The sequence below is a fragment of the Musa acuminata genome, chromosome BXJ1-11 (assembly GCF_036884655.1).
Source record: "Musa acuminata AAA Group cultivar baxijiao chromosome BXJ1-11, Cavendish_Baxijiao_AAA, whole genome shotgun sequence".
NCBI classification, from domain to species: domain Eukaryota; kingdom Viridiplantae; phylum Streptophyta; class Magnoliopsida; order Zingiberales; family Musaceae; genus Musa; species Musa acuminata.
In genome coordinates, this window is record NC_088337.1 from 627,914 (window position 1) to 643,802 (window position 15,889).

Genomic DNA, 15,889 nt, shown 5'->3' on the forward strand with positions numbered 1-15,889 from the left:
TTTATCGTGAATATGAGACATAGCATCCGTAAGATAAATGATATAATAGACATCCCATTTATCGTAACTAAAATAGCTTCTTCTTCTTGTTTTTAGGATTATTATATTAATGGATTACTCGAGAATAATAGCTGCTGTCCAATTCAACTGGGCAGAAGCAATTGAGTTGAGAGAGAAAGAGAGAGATTTGTGAACCATATGTCTCCCTGTCAGGAAAACAAACACACATTGTGGAAGGAATATATTGGCCATCTGTTGTCTGCAAGTGCATTAAAAACAACAAAAATCTTGCATTGCATCAGTGAGAGGGGGACGTATAGATAAAGAGGAAGAGATTTGTAAAGTGTCCGTCCGCCCAAGTTTTAAGTCGACATCTCTTTGGAGAGACGCGAATAAAGAAAGCAAAATTTTCGAATAACTTACCGACGTGGTTGAACAAACACAAAACATTATTTCTCATATAAAATAATGTTTTTAAATTAAAAAATTTACTAGAAAAATCTTCACTATTAGGTTTTTTTTTTTTTTTTTTTTTTTTGTCTGATGATGATGCCTCTCGTAATCGGTTTTACTGCTTGTTTTTTTTTATATGGACAAATATATTGTCACTCTTTAAGTTAAATTACATCATATCATGATCAAAATAGAATTTATGATATTCCTTTCCTATTGAATTGGTCCAATTTGATTTGTATCATTTCTAATGCAAGCTTTTCATTCTCTTTCTTTCCCTCCTTATTCTCATCTATTTTATTCTTTACCTCTCCTTTTTCCTTTTATCGTTTAGGGATTACAATATAGTTCATAAACGATGAATCGACTAAGAAAAGAAAACAAAATACCATAATTTTCAACAAAAAAAAAAAAAAGTTTCATTGTCGTACGAAGATTAATACGTAAAAACTTACAAAATCGAAAATTACATAAATATCTAATAAGATAAAGTTCTGATAAATATAACTCATAACCAACTCGATATTAGATCTTGAAAGTCACACATATCCGTCGAATCTCATATCTTATTAGATATCCAATAAGTCTCTGAATTATTGAATCTTGTGGATAAGATTCAATTATTGAAAAATCTAAAATAACATCGCATGCACAATGGAATAACAGAAAATAAAATCCCAAAATTTCAAATAAAAAAATAATTTCATCATCGTGCGAAGATTGATACGCAAAAACTCAAAAATAAAAAATTACACATATAAGAAAAATATATTATCTAAGAAGATCATATATCCTTAAATCATATTTTTATAACATGAGAATCTAAGAGAACGTTATCACAATAATCGACCATCATTGGCCAAACCACTATTATAATAACACAAATAATCCAATCCAAGCCACATGTTATCATCCAAAAACAAAACAAAAAACATAATTTCATGCATCGACGTGAAGCAACATCAATAATATCAATAATAGCATAGCATCTCCAGAGTAATATGCTTGATAGATCCAATCATACTATTGTAAGTAATGATAAATCAAGATTCGCTATATCATGATATACTGCTCGATATGAGCGATATATACCGATCTAATGAAAGATTGATATGGGTGATACATATCAATTTATCGATACATCTCAACATACCATGTGTCGATCTATGTCGGTATCATACCAAATCGATAATCGATCGATACATTGGTATAAACCGATAAGGCAAACCATGTGATAAATAATCATCAAGAGTTGACTACAGTAACGTTATACAACAGTATCTTGGGGATCTGGTGCAATCTATACATCGTTTGTTCACTCAAATTTAGGGAAACAGACTGCACCAGTGGATCATCATTTTCTAACGGTTACGAGCTCCCCTAAGCTGAAAATAGTTCAAACATTCGACCCATGTCCTGCTACACTGGTTCTTTAGGAGTTCTGAATCAACGTGCAACAGTATTTCCAGGCAGCAGCTAATGGGCTTCACACGTTGTCCATCTCCTCCGTGGATTTCTTGTATTCTGGCTTCAACTCATGAGTTCCTTGATTAGGTCCTCTCTTATTATAGACACAAAGATCATTTAGTATTTCTTTCAGGAATTGCTGCAAAGAGAAATTTAACAAGTCAGTGGACAAGAGCCTAAGAAGTCCATAGGAAGAAGCAACTGATTCATAAAGTCATAATGAGCTTCATTGTGCTACCAAAACAGAGCAATAACTAAAGCAGTAAATACAATGTTCAAACTTCAGAGAATGGCTGGCAGCCTGAGAATATACTGCTCATACATCTGTTGGCCTGAGAAAATACTTTTCACACATCTGGCAGGCCAAATATATGTTCTCACAGTTCACTACAGGTAGGAAGCATTTTAGACCAGAAAAACTTAACATCATACTAAATTCCTGCACACTCTAAACATGCATATTTTTGTTCATGGACTAATTAATATTATCGTTTATGTACTAAGGTAGCAAGATATACATATGTCCACAATGAATACAAGAAATCAAACATTTAAAAGAGTATCGATCCATTCTTTAGTAGTTTATAGGTAAAAAAGAACTTTGCCATCATTAGCGATATGAGAAGCACAAGAAGATACTGTCGCAGAATTTTATCTCAAGAATGGTTGGTCACAATATGCTAGTCCGGTTACGACTCTTCTGGAGTTAGTGAAGTTACATTCCTCCGACTAAAAGCATAATGTCTGAGTTGAAGCACAAACCTCAGGTTGATCAGTCTCTTGGACTAGTTGCTTCAGTGCCCAATTTGGTTGCCTTTCAAAGAGTTTAAAGATAATATTCTCCAATTCACGACGATCCCTACGTGTTCGTTTTGCATCAGATCCTTTTGTGGGTGTTAGTTTCTTCTTGTCCTGGTGCACAAAAACATCAAAGCAAAATAAAATATCAAGTTATGTGTAAATAGCAAACAGAACAAACTTGATATTAACAAAAAATGTGAACTATTAGTTATAATGGAATCAAGCATTGAACTTCTTGCCACAAGTAGCTTTATAGATATTGAAATGGTGGAGAAAGTAGCAAGGCATTGTAAGACACTAGGTCCTATGCACCAAGGAAATATAATTTCCACCAAGAGATAACAATGAAATGTAACATGTTACCCAACAAATGTACAAGAATATGTAATATATAATATAAAAACACTTGAAGCATGTAAGATCTGGCATAGTAACAGGTGAAGGGTACATATGTACCTTGTCCCTTTGAGTAAAAAAAAAAATTACCTTCGAACCAGATGGAACCAGACCAACCATACCAGGCATGGGCCTCATGAGCACTCCGTGATCGTTGTCAATTACCTTAAGCCAAAATTTATAAAAAAAAAAAAAGTTTAGCTTCAATAGCAAAGATAAAACTCAGATGAATGGAAAAAATAAACTGCATCTACCTGCACTTGTCTAGTTTTGATCATAGCTCTGTTAGTCCTTTCACGACATAATTTTCCATAATCCCCAAAATTCTCACTATGAGGCTCCATGTCAAATTTATGTTCTACCTTCCCCTCCAATGAAAATTTTCCTACATTAGCAATTGAATTTTATTTCAACATATTAGACTCCATATAGAAATGCAATAAATATTTAATGCAGAAAAATCTGTTCAACGGGTACAATAACCGAAGAAGGATATGATCACTCGTACCAACATCCTAGAAAAAGGATTATTGTTTTGCCATACAAGGGCATATTTACCAGAAAGCTAAAACAGTATATCTTCATACTAGTTATTAATCAACACAATCTCAATGTCCAAAAAAGGTTTATTCACATGTACATAAACTGACATGGGCATTCTTCCAAACAAGAAACTATTACTCTACCCTCCTGACCAGTCAGCCTCACCAATGTTGGCATCAAACAGATACTTTAAAGTTTAAACCTTGATCTCAAGTATATATATGTTCATATAAAAAGAGGAAAAACATGAAAATATATGGTTTTATTAGAAGTTCTACTCGTGGAATATCTTAGCCTTAAATAATGGGCCATATGTATTTTTTAATTATACACAGGAAAGAAGTATTTCATGATAAGAGGAGTGTATTGTGGATCTTCATTAGCAACTCATGTAATAAGCTCTGAAATAGAACTTAGAACTGAGGCAACAGTAAACTGAATGGTTGTGATATAGATATATTATAAACCAAAAAGTTAAAAATAGAGAAACAAAAGTGAACATTAGAAAAACAATTAAAAGTTGCAGCAGCATCCCCTTTGACACAACATGATATCTCCATCACGGTCATAGACTCAAAGGCCACCACTACTCCATAAAGAAAAGCTTTATGCTCGGATATTCTTGATTTTCTTATCTGAACATGCACAAAGAAGTATTTACATGGACCCTATACCTGCCATAGGCATATATGTATATCTAATATCTAATGGTAGAATTAATGACTGAGAACAATGTTATTCATGATAATCATACATATGAAACAGATCGGATGTTCCTCATTTTCAGCTTTGTAAATTAAAGAGGAATCTGAATATCCAGTGCCTTGAAACAAGTGACAATTTCATATCCATAAAATGTGAGACAAAAATCCATTATGAGCCATCACAAAGCATCATGTACTTCACAGCCAGAGTATTCAGACAGCTTTGATGTAGAATCTGGAAAACTGTAACAGTAAAGGGATGGTATGGGGGCTGAAGAGGCTGAAGAGAGAATGGTGCAGAGGGGGAGATGTGAAGCCCCAGAAGAAGAACGAGAACCATATCTATAACTAATCATGGGGTTTTAGCTGTTTAGATTTAATTTACATAATTCCAAACTGGAATATTTAAACATGACCTAGCCTTAAATATCAATCCACTCACTATATGGCCCAACCCTTAATGCACAAAGGTACAAATCATTACCAATATCCAGTGTATGAGATGCATGGTACCATAAGGACCACTCGGCACTATGACATGCTTGTTTAAACATTCATAAGTGGCCCTTTCCTTGTTGGATCCATTAATCTACAAATATGCATTCCTAAATCTGCTATGCTCTGATATCAATTGTCACTACCCGATATATCTGCTAGTCCAATAACTTATATGAAATGAGTCAAACAAACGAACCAAAATGCTTAAGATGAAGTTACTAATAGTAAGACAGTTTAACCTTATGTATTAATTGAAATGACTAAGAACAAAAGGGACATCAGATTTTAATAAAGAGATGACATAAAGATAAGGGTGAACTTCCTCCAAGTGGGAGGACCGATGCATCACATTTTATAAAAGAGATGATAGAAGGTAAGGGCAGCAGAATGAAAAATTTTGGACAATGAGAATGTACTTGCATAATTAATATTTCGTAGAAATGGTAAATAAATTATGATCCGAGCCACCAATTCAAAGACGAAGGACATAGTTTGTGCAATTCTAGCACCTCTATTTCTTCTCTCCCTTGATTCGTTGAAAGGTGAGGCATAAACAATGGCCTAGGCCATCATATCCCATAAATAAAAGGGTATGGCTTTGTTTTCGAACTTGTTTAATGTAACATACAAATGATTAGGTATAGTAGGATCAACCAAATTATGAACATACGAGATTTTTCTTTTGTGCCCTTTTTATTATGACCCTTCTAGGACATATCAGATACTTGACCAACGTAAATCAAGTCATATGGGTGTTCAATACCTTATGGATACTGTAACAGCCATCTCAAGCCAAAATGATATACAAATTCCAGAGAACTTGTTTAATGTTCAGAACTATGTTTGTGCTCTCCAAAAATCTCTCTGCATTGTAGATAGTAAAAACACCAAATACCGGTGATCTTGCAAAATTTATGCTAAAATGACGTATGTACATGCAACTCATCAGAAATAAAGTGACCCAAGAACTGATGTAGGAGCAATTTAGTTTATATGTTATTTGAATAAATTTTATTAATTCAGACTTCAGAGATATTTTGCATATGTTATAAGTTGCCACATGATAACATCTACTCAAGGCGAAGAAAAAAGAGACAAATGCAAAAAAAAAAAAAAAGTGTAAGAGATCTAGTTCGTTATCGATTGAATATTGTGAATTTTGATTGAAGATATTAAATAACTGATGTAGCCAGATCTAGTTCGCTCTGGCTCAAGTATTCTCCTTGAGCCAGAGCGAGTCTCATAGTTATTATCTTTCGATTATTATCTTTCTCTTCTCTCTTTCTATTACTCTATTATCAAAAAAAATTCTATTGTTGCTCATTCTACATCAAAAACTCATCAAGCAATCATGTTGTAGTCCCTTTTGATGGCATAAGCAATAGTAAGTCTCATGATTTATTTTAGAACATGGAATAGATAAAGAGTTCAAGAGGCTATGATGATAGCTTAAAGCAAGCACAGAAAAAGGGTTAAAGCTGCACTAATCTCCACAAGCCCCATGCCGATGGAAGCCTCATGTAGAATGCCACCCTTTTTTACACATAAGGTTGTCGTAATAAAAAAAGCCAGTAAATTGTCTACAACAAATAATATAAAGATCAGAAAGCTATGTTCCTCTCAACTATTTTAGTGATGAAAAGCATCAAACAAATACACCTTGTTTCAGATTCACCTAAATTTGATTCCCATTTGGCTCAAGAACCAGGCTAGGCAGTCATATTATGTTGGTACAATCTTGTGACTAGAGTCTGTCAGTATTAGTTGGTGACTCCATGTCCAACCAACTGAAAAGCATAATCAACTAATAACAAACATCCTTCCAACTGTAAAGAGAATCACATAAAATAAGAAATCAAGCTAGTCATATGGAGTCCCAAGTCACTCGAAAGACGACCAATGAGAGGAATAAATCTCCAGTTCACTGACAAAGTCAAGAAAAGCACACAGCTATAGAAGTCAAATATTTAAAAAAATGTAAATCCCATAAATGATATAGACGTCTTCTCACAAAAGTGTAACACCCCGATTTAATCACATCATGAAAACCATATCGGAAGTGACAAAGACTAAGATTGACTTATAAGGGTATAATTGGTGTCCTATTAACTTAAGATCAAGCATTTTGGACTTCAGGGTCAACGAGGTTTATGGGTCAATCATCTCATCAACTTGAGTTATGGCATTAGTTATCAGAGCCACCCTATTATTGGCATAGTGAGAGGCCCAAATAGAAAATGGCTTCTATGAATGGGATTAGAGGGCACGCTATGGCATGAAGGCACCACTCATTTATGCCTCACGTGCACCAGTTTGAATCTGGGTTATGTTCGGAGAAGCCAAGCCACTAAGTGGGGGGAGATTGTAAAATCTTGATTTAATCCCACATCGGAAAATGAGTAAAGACTAAGGTTGAAGAATCCCAAGATAGACAAGTGATGGACCCACATAGTTAAGACGGTCAAACTAAAATAATATGATTACAAACATGATAATAAGCGAGTGGACTCCTACAGTTATGATGGTTAAGTTAATGATGACGTTAATTCTCTGTCACGACAAGTTTAGGAGCCAAGTATGAGGTTATGAAATTGCTGGTAAGAGCCAAGAGTCGTGATGTAGATATGTGAGATGTTATGCATGGTTGAGAATTGAGATGATGATTGCATGCAGATTAAGATGGTCAAGTTTGAGTTGATAGAATGTCGTTGAGAGAGTCTGTGGTATAGGGGAGGCATGACCAATATAGCACAAGTGAATAAATGAGATTGTTGGGTATTCCACTTGAGAGGATAGTCTAATATGGAGAAGATGTGAGAGAATGGTATGGCAACATCCACGGGCCCATTACTCATTGGCTTAATCTTTTGGGTCCAATGATATCCTTCATTTGAGTATGAGCCCTCTGCTAGTGGCTAGTTGGCCAAATTCTTCACCCTATCAAGGCGGTAGGGGAACACGGGAAATTAATCTCCAGAAAATTAGCACCATCTAGTAATAAGCATATAAAATGATGCTAATTTAATGTGTAATATCGACTAGGAGAACTCAATTTAATGCATGATCATGATGAAAACTCAACAACCCAATGTGAACATATTTTAACTTGGTTATTCACCACTCACTACAGATATCCACAAAATGATAAAACAGATAGATGGTAATCTCATAAAGAAGGTACTGAATGCTAATGCTCCTCCAGCTAACTAAATTAGCTTACCGGGTGGTTTTACAAGGAAAATTTTGTGACAGGTTTAGAAGTGCCAGCACAAACAGCTTAATATGGTGTTATTGCACATTACCATACGATGAAGGTGCATACCGCATGATATGATAATATACACAATAGGATGGCCCTTTTATATGCAAAAACATAAAGAAATTCTGGTCCAGACTTTATTTATCAGCAGAAGCTCACAACTGACCATCAATTGGAAAAGTGGGATCCATGTATGGTGTCACCAGTCATTGGTAATTTGGTATGGACATTACAAATTTAACCTGTAATGTCCAGTCCAACAAAATGCATAAGACGGGTTTGTAACAAAAGATAGGCATATGCTTACCTTGATTAGATTCAGAAAAGACACACATTGGAACAAAGTCTTTAAACATATTCAGAGTGTAACTCTTTGGTGTATTGCCAGAATCAGTTTGAGCCATTTCCATCTTAAACTGCAAGTTCAAACCATAATATTACTCAGAGGCATATTTATTTTATGGATGTTGAAAATAACATGCCTGAGTCATAAGAGTCTAATAATGCTTTGAAAACTGCCAAAATTTTAAAAGCCAATCTAATTCTACAATGGCAAAAAAACTATCACTTAAAGAAAACAAAGAATCACCTTTTACTAAAGAAAACTATTCTTTCGCCTTTTACTAAAGAAAACAAAGAATCAAATGAACTGAAAACAAAAATAAGGGCCAAAGTAGAGGTAGCTCAGCCAGAAGATCGAACTTAACAAAATCTTGTTAATGCTAAGCCAGAAATGAAAGACTGACACAAACAGCTGGTCCCTATCATTGAATGTGCCTGAACATCACAGGCCTATCTAACTAGAACCTCTGAAGGTTATAACAAAAAATGAGAGCACAGAGGTAGAAGGGCTTGCCAATAACTTCTAGGTGCAATATTATTCTATATCATGCCAGTTTATTGGCAAGAGACAGAATGGAGTGTGACAACACCATCTGGCATGGTATATTTTGCCCAAAAAAAACAAAAGTGCCTCATAGAAGCATCTTAAATTTTTTGGTTTCTGAACTATGCTTTCTACAATTTTAGGGCCATAAATGAAGCAATTGACTAAACTCTAAAAAAACCCAACACAGTCTTTTTGTTCTGATCGTTGAGAATATAAGTAAATTGTAATTTCCTAAATCATCAGAGTGATCTATGTTTGAGCTTACTGAGACCACACTACCAAATCGGATCAGAATAATCTTCAAGACAACTTGGACTACCTAGTTCAATGTATGGTATGAACAAATTTAACCATCATGAAAGATCAAGGATTCATTCATTAATTATTCATTGACTGTTTAAGGGGCAGCAACACCCAATATCAGTTACAGGAGTCAGAATGGCTGATGTGCACAAAGCAGCTACATTTGCATTTTCCATTCCAATTGAGTTAGCAGATAAGCTTTATCGAGCTATCACACTAGATTGAGCTTGAAACCTTAAGCAACAATTCAAATGCAACAAAGTGAACTTTAGAGACTTAAAATCAACTTCTGAAAACTTGTTAATTTTTTTCAAGCATATCTTTCTGCAGTACTTGCCAACCGCTAACATGTAGGTCAGACTGTGTGACTTGTCTATTTGTATTTCCCTGACCTTGGACCAAGAAAATGTTCGAACTACTGCATTAGCAACAGAGAGCTCACCGAAAGAGATGTGAATGGTGTCTGAATTTCAAGAAAAAGAGAGACAAATTACATGGTTGGATTTTCTCTCTATGCTGAGCCTATCATTAACGAAGAGATTATGGAAGTCAAATGTAAAATAGTTGGATTTATATACATCTTTCTTTAGAAGTCAAACCTACTCCAAGCCACACTCCGTGAGTTCCAGATTCACATAAGGTTCCTACAAAGCAACACATCATCACATGAATTCTCCTAGTTCGCACTAATTACCTCCTTCATATCGTTACTCCTGCTACATCTAATCCAACAAACGTAAGCCAACCTAAAAGTCGGAGAGTTCAATTTCCTCGTTGGCATTAAAAAAAAATCAGGCAAAAAAAAAAAAAGAAGAAGAAGAAAGGATAGATGGGATCCATGGATGAGGCCACGAGGGCAAGAGATCGTCATACATCCACCGAGACGGCGACAACAACAACATCAACAAATTCAAGAAACCTAATTAAAGAAATTGAAGAAAGGGCGATTACCTGGAGGGAGGAGGGGCCATCGGGGCGGAGGGGATCGAGGGAGAGGACAACCTTGGCGACGACGGGATTAGGGTTGGAGGAGTCGGCAGAGGCGGAGGATGACTGCCACGACCGCGAAACCACCGGTGGGCACTTCATCAACCACACCGACCTCTCCGCCCGGCCCGTCTCTAGCACGATCCGCCCGTCCTCCATTCTCTCTCGGCCGCTTTTCTCCTTTTCCCCGACTTCTAGTTACCGAGTCTCCTCTCTTCCTTTTACTTCTACTTGGGTCACTACTCTCGACGGAGTACAGAGTCTGTGTGGCTTCGGTTTTTGAGCATGTAGCTACGAAGAGTTTGGGGCTTCCGTACGTGAAAGGAACGGTGACGAGGGCCGAATTTGAAGCCTATTTGGATCGGGTCCAAACAGGCCCAGTCACCCACCGACACCGACACCGACAGGAGCTAACACGATGCCCAAACTGAGCGTGCCCTATAAAAACTCCAACGACTCATAATATTATCGAATATATTAAATTATGAAAACATGAAATATGCTTGATGAAGTAAAAAATATGTATCTCATGCATAGGCCGAATGATGCTGAGAGAATTTTCTGTGACCAAACTGATTGAACATTACCCCTAATTAATTACCCTAAAACAAACGACTACTATTTGAGTGTTCTAATTCTATCTTTCGGCACGTTGATCAATCCTTCACTTTGACGTTTGATTCTTCTACTTTAACGATTTGTTTTTCGATGGTTCAAATCTATAATCGAAGTTTCTCTTATGTTATTTATCTTAAATATTTATTAATCCATAATATCATCAAAATATGAGATTCGATATTTATTAGTCCATAATATCATCAAAATATGAGATTCGATATTTATTAATCCATAATATTATCAAAATTCGATAATACTTACCATATGTGTATGACTCTCTAGGTGCCCATGAGTTGTAGATGTAACTCCTTCTGATTGAGTAAATTATTATCTCCATAATAATTCACTTGACTCATTAACTATAGAAGTACTAGACCACTATGCAATAGTCCGTAGACGATATACAGGGATCCAATCCATTGGATTTGTTTATCCTTTATTTTTTTGTATCTTTAGTCTATCATTTATCCAATATCTCATAGACCATATATCGGACAGTTTTTGTATATTTTTAGTCTATTATTTATCTAATATCTCATAGACCATATATCGGGCATGATGCTATTGGGTCCATACGAAATTTACTCGAGTCTCACTTAAATCAGATTCTCTCGGAGAATTCATTCTTTTTTAATTCAAATGATCATATTTAAGGATTTGCTTGAATAAAAATATATAGGATATTCCTCTCATGATACCGACACTAATTATCACTATAATTTTTTATCGACATATAATTGTCCTCGTAAGGTTAACTATCACTCTCAATAACTATTACCACACAAGCAGCTATGAGACTAACTGTTTCTATCATATGGATCGATATACAATATACCAGTTTGTCTGATTATCTCGATATCTTTCTTGAATAACGTATAACTAAGATTATTTAGAATCTATATTTAAAGACAAATCGATCTCATTATTATATATATATATATATATATATATATATATATAACCTAAAAATTTTTGAATACTAATATATCTCTGCAAGAAAAGAATGGGGAGATTGGTTTATTAGTTAGAACTAATTCTGGTTTGTGCTTATTAGGAGAAAGAGTCCTGTCACGACTACCACATCCACTATTTGCAACTGCTTGTAGTCAAAATCGATCTTTAGCAAACGTTGCAGCACGACGAATGACATTAGCATTGTGATAGTTGATTAATTTATCCCAATGAACTTTTTATTTTTTTTATGAGAAAATTAAAATACTGATCGGATTGACAATATTTGCTTCCTCAATTAGATCTTCTGATTTGTGGATGGATCACTAATCTCTTTTTTTTTTTTGTATATATAATTTTTGAGTGCTGATCTACCACCCACCATCCGATCTATTAGACGTTTCTAAATGGTATTTCTTTTCCTAAAAACAAAAAAGAAAACTCCTGTTGTAGTACATAGTCACACAATCCAAACCATGCTGCCCCCAGAAATGGCAGAACAAAAGCAGCACGCCCCCAAGGACACCTTATCCGATGTGCCTGGGTGTTCCCCTGCAACGCAACCCCCCCTTCAGCGCAATCAAACTGTGCATGGCACAGCCGCGAAGAGAGAAAAAGGTTCTGGGAAAAAGAGGAGGATGGATACTTGGAGGGCACGTCGGATGGGTTCGCTTCGTGATGTCGATGAAGACAGTAAAGGGAACGCCACCTTTGAACAAAGTCTTTAGCCATGTCTGCTTTGGCCACCGAAAGCTTGCAACAAGTAGAAGACGAGTGCTACAAGTTTAATCGAAGATTGAACTCAACGCTGAACACTAATCCAGCAGATGGTACGTGATTTGTTTTATATTATCAACAAAGACTGAATTCCTATAAAGATGATGTTGGTCATTGTAGCCACAAACAGAGAAGAAAACATGTTTTCAAACCATGAACAGAACAGGAGGACCATACGATGCAAATAGAGACTCTTACTTTCTTTTGCTATCAGAAAATGTAAATGTTGGATCGACAAAAGTAGTGATACATGAACAGGACCACACTGTAGCACTCCATAAAGTTGTGTTGATAGATATAGTTTCTCCTATAATTTGGCTCAATAAAGTGGTCTTAAGACTATATATAGTATTTGATGATCATTAGAAGTGGGAACAAAGATCATGCCCTGTTCTGTCAAAAGATAAATGTTGGATCAAGTGTTTTTTTTTTTTGTCCAAGTCACAGACTGATTTCCATGTATTGTATATTACAAGATGGGCTTCACAGACCCCCACAGGCCTACTTCTCTCCACTGTGACCGTCACCTCAATTTAGCTCCTTAAAAAGGTGCGAGGGGCAAACCAAAGGAAGAAGAAACCACAGCCATAGACAACCACAGTTCCATTGAGATTGCCAAACAAGCTCTGTACTTCACTTCCCTCGGCAAAGAAACCAAAGCTTCACTGGAGAGAGGGAGAGGGAGAGGGAGAGAGAGGGGTTCTGTGTTCCATATCTGAGTTATTTACTGGTTGTGGATTGATGGAAACTGAAGCACAGGCTCTGCCGATGACCAAGAGGCCATCATCCACCTCGCGGTTCCGAAGGGTCTGCGTCTTCTGTGGCAGCAGCCCCGGGAAGAAAGCCAGCTACCAGCTTGCAGCTATCCAGCTCGGCCATGAATTGGTCAGTCCTTTAATCTGTATCTCTTCCTTTTCCTTGAAATCTTTGCTTCTTCTGGCTAATTGAAAGGAGTTAAGCCGTCAATTCCATCACCAAATGCAACCCATGATGGTCTCAGAGTTGTTCTGTGCTTTGTTCTTGGTGTGTGGCTTCATGCTTCTCCGTTTTGCAGGTCCAAAGGAACATAGATTTGGTGTATGGTGGGGGAAGTGTTGGCCTCATGGGTCTTGTCTCTCAAGCTGTTCATGAAGGCGGTCGCCATGTCCTGGGGTACTCTCTCTCTCTCTCTCTCTCTCTCTCTCTCTCTCTCTGTATATTGTATACAACAGTATGTGCTCAACATACTCATGCTGTGGACATGTCTGCAGAGTCATTCCCAGGACACTAATGCCGAGAGAGGTATGTCTTGCTTTCTCTTATTTCCGTCTAATTCATTGCCTTCGATAGATCAGGATTACCTGTACAACTCACACCTGGTTTTATTTGAGGGCTTGCAGATCACAGGTGAGACTGTAGGAGAGGTGAGGGCTGTCTCAGGAATGCACCAGCGGAAGGCCGAGATGGCCCGTCAAGCCGATGCCTTTATAGCATTGCCTGGTAAGCACCATCTCTGTGCCAAACGAGGAGTCGACTTTCCATCTTTCCGAGCACTGACGTCGTAGTATACGACTTTTTCGTCTTCTTTTTGATGCACTAACTTATGACCCCATGCGCTTCACCGAGCAGAGGAATCTAAGCTACAGTCTGATACAGCGTTGAGAACTCTTTTTATCTCGTGTACTCCAGTTTGACCATGCATCTTGTTGTTGGTGGTGTGGCTACCTAGGTGGCTACGGAACCCTGGAAGAACTGCTGGAAGTCATAACCTGGGCTCAGCTGGGCATCCACGACAAACCGGTAAACCCTACGTCGAGCTCATACTTCTCTCCCGACTGTTCCTTCTCACTCTCAAGGGAATTGGCAGGTGGGTTTGCTGAACGTTGATGGGTACTACGACTCCCTGCTCTCCTTCATCGACAAGGCTGTGGACGAGGGATTCATCACGCCCACCGCGCGCCGCATCATCGTCTCTGCGCAAACTGCTCATGAGCTGCTCTCCAAGCTGGAGGTGCCAACTGCGCAGTCGCTGTTCTGCTAATTATCCTTAGAAAAGCTTTAAGATGTGTGAACACAGGATTACGCGCCGATGCATGAGGGAGTTGCGCCGGAGCTGGGGTGGGAGACGGAGCAGTTGGGGCACTCGCCCAAGCTGGAGATTGCCCGTTGACCGGGCCTCGTTCGTGGAGCGATGGCTGTCCATTCTCATGTTAATTATGTCATATTCTTCGATGATGCTCATCTCCATCGTCTAGTGATCGATGTCGCTATTCTGTGAAATCAATTTATGTGGAGGGGTGGATCCCACCACCACTTGTCTTCTTCTTCACCTCTCTTTCGGTGGGTTGACTTTTTGACCTCAAATATGGTGGGGACGGATAAGGTTTGACGGATCACTCGTTTAAGTTTTTATTTTTATTTAGTAGACCACTCAAACACAAAAGCCTTCATATATCATGTGCACCATCTAAACTAACAACAAATTAATAAATAATAAATATTAATAATAAATGTTAATTTGGATCCTTTAATGTTTTCTAATATTTAGAAAGGGATATTATGTCAAATTAATTATCAATAATGTTTTTTTGAGAGGTAAATACGAAAATCGCTAACTCTATAGGGATATATAAGTAATTTTGTTTCCACTTAGTGTAAACCGTCTGATCTGACGTAGACCCATCAGGGCGATACGTGGAACGACAGTGACCGTGCCTTATCATTCGCCACACAAAAGAAAGAAAACAAAAGTAAAAAGAACACGTGGAGAGGGACACGTCCTCGTTGGTGCTCGTGACGGAGGTATGGATGAACCATGAACAGAGTGAGGAACCATGTGAGGCCATTTTAGGATGCCTGCAAAGAAGGGAAAGAAGAGTCGACGATGAGAGCGGTGGGGGCGATGACGACGTTCTTCTTGTTCCAACCCAAATATCAAATCCAGTAACGACATGTGTGTCTAAATCTTAGGAAGAAAGACCAGTATCTTTGCCTTCTTCTTCACCCGGTCTTGGGCAAAGGTATCTAAAGAACAAAGGGTGTGAGGATTCCAGGTTGCAGCTTTGGATGGGATGTTTCGGTGATTGCTGACTCCTCCACGACAAGGACTTTGGGCACCTACTCAGAATCTTCTGCTGACTCTTAAACCATCTGCCCAATAAAGCAGACACAAAAGGTGATCCCTTCCCACCACGGATCAATAGGTTTTCTCTTCCACGAGTTCCACGAGGAACGGGTCGTTTGCGAAAACTAGTTGCGGTGGAT

At 37.5% G+C, this 15,889-nt stretch overlaps 2 protein-coding genes across 2 annotated transcripts; one reads left to right on the top strand and one right to left on the bottom strand.

The window, feature by feature from the left end:
- Nucleotides 1-1,663: 1,663 nt before the first annotated feature.
- Nucleotides 1,664-10,556, bottom strand: LOC135596725 (transcription initiation factor IIF subunit beta-like). The gene is made up of 6 exons (XM_065088824.1): nt 10,265-10,556; nt 8,429-8,537; nt 3,372-3,502; nt 3,208-3,282; nt 2,683-2,832; nt 1,664-2,059 (listed from the first exon to the last, which is right to left on the bottom strand). Exons 1-6 carry the CDS (start codon nt 10,457-10,459, stop codon nt 1,940-1,942), a joined length of 780 nt encoding a protein of 259 aa, XP_064944896.1. The 5' UTR covers nt 10,460-10,556; the 3' UTR covers nt 1,664-1,939.
- A 2,654-nt stretch (nt 10,557-13,210) lies between these two features.
- Nucleotides 13,211-14,954, top strand: LOC135596520 (cytokinin riboside 5'-monophosphate phosphoribohydrolase LOG3-like). The gene is made up of 7 exons (XM_065088568.1): nt 13,211-13,531; nt 13,701-13,798; nt 13,897-13,927; nt 14,026-14,125; nt 14,355-14,425; nt 14,493-14,636; nt 14,703-14,954. The coding sequence occupies exons 1-7, from the start codon at nt 13,388-13,390 to the stop codon at nt 14,793-14,795; spliced, it is 681 nt and encodes a 226-aa protein (XP_064944640.1). The 5' UTR covers nt 13,211-13,387; the 3' UTR covers nt 14,796-14,954.
- Nucleotides 14,955-15,889: the final 935 nt, after the last annotated feature.

Excerpts from the sequence above, each read along its gene's own strand:
- LOC135596725 (XM_065088824.1), bottom strand. The coding sequence starts at position 10,459 with ATGGAGGACGGGCGGATCGTGCTAGAGACGGGCCGGGCGGAGAGGTCG. Across the intron at positions 3,503-8,428 it reads CTTTTCTGAATCTAATCAAG|GAAAATTTTCATTGGAGGGG; the intron begins GTAAGCATATGC and ends TTGCTAATGTAG. Across the intron at positions 2,833-3,207 it reads TGGTTCCATCTGGTTCGAAG|GACAAGAAGAAACTAACACC; the intron begins GTAATTTTTTTT and ends TTTGTGCACCAG.
- LOC135596520 (XM_065088568.1), top strand. The coding sequence starts at position 13,388 with ATGGAAACTGAAGCACAGGCTCTGCCGATGACCAAGAGGCCATCATCC. Across the intron at positions 13,799-13,896 it reads GGCGGTCGCCATGTCCTGGG|AGTCATTCCCAGGACACTAA; the intron begins GTACTCTCTCTC and ends ACATGTCTGCAG. Across the intron at positions 14,426-14,492 it reads TGGGCATCCACGACAAACCG|GTGGGTTTGCTGAACGTTGA; the intron begins GTAAACCCTACG and ends GGGAATTGGCAG.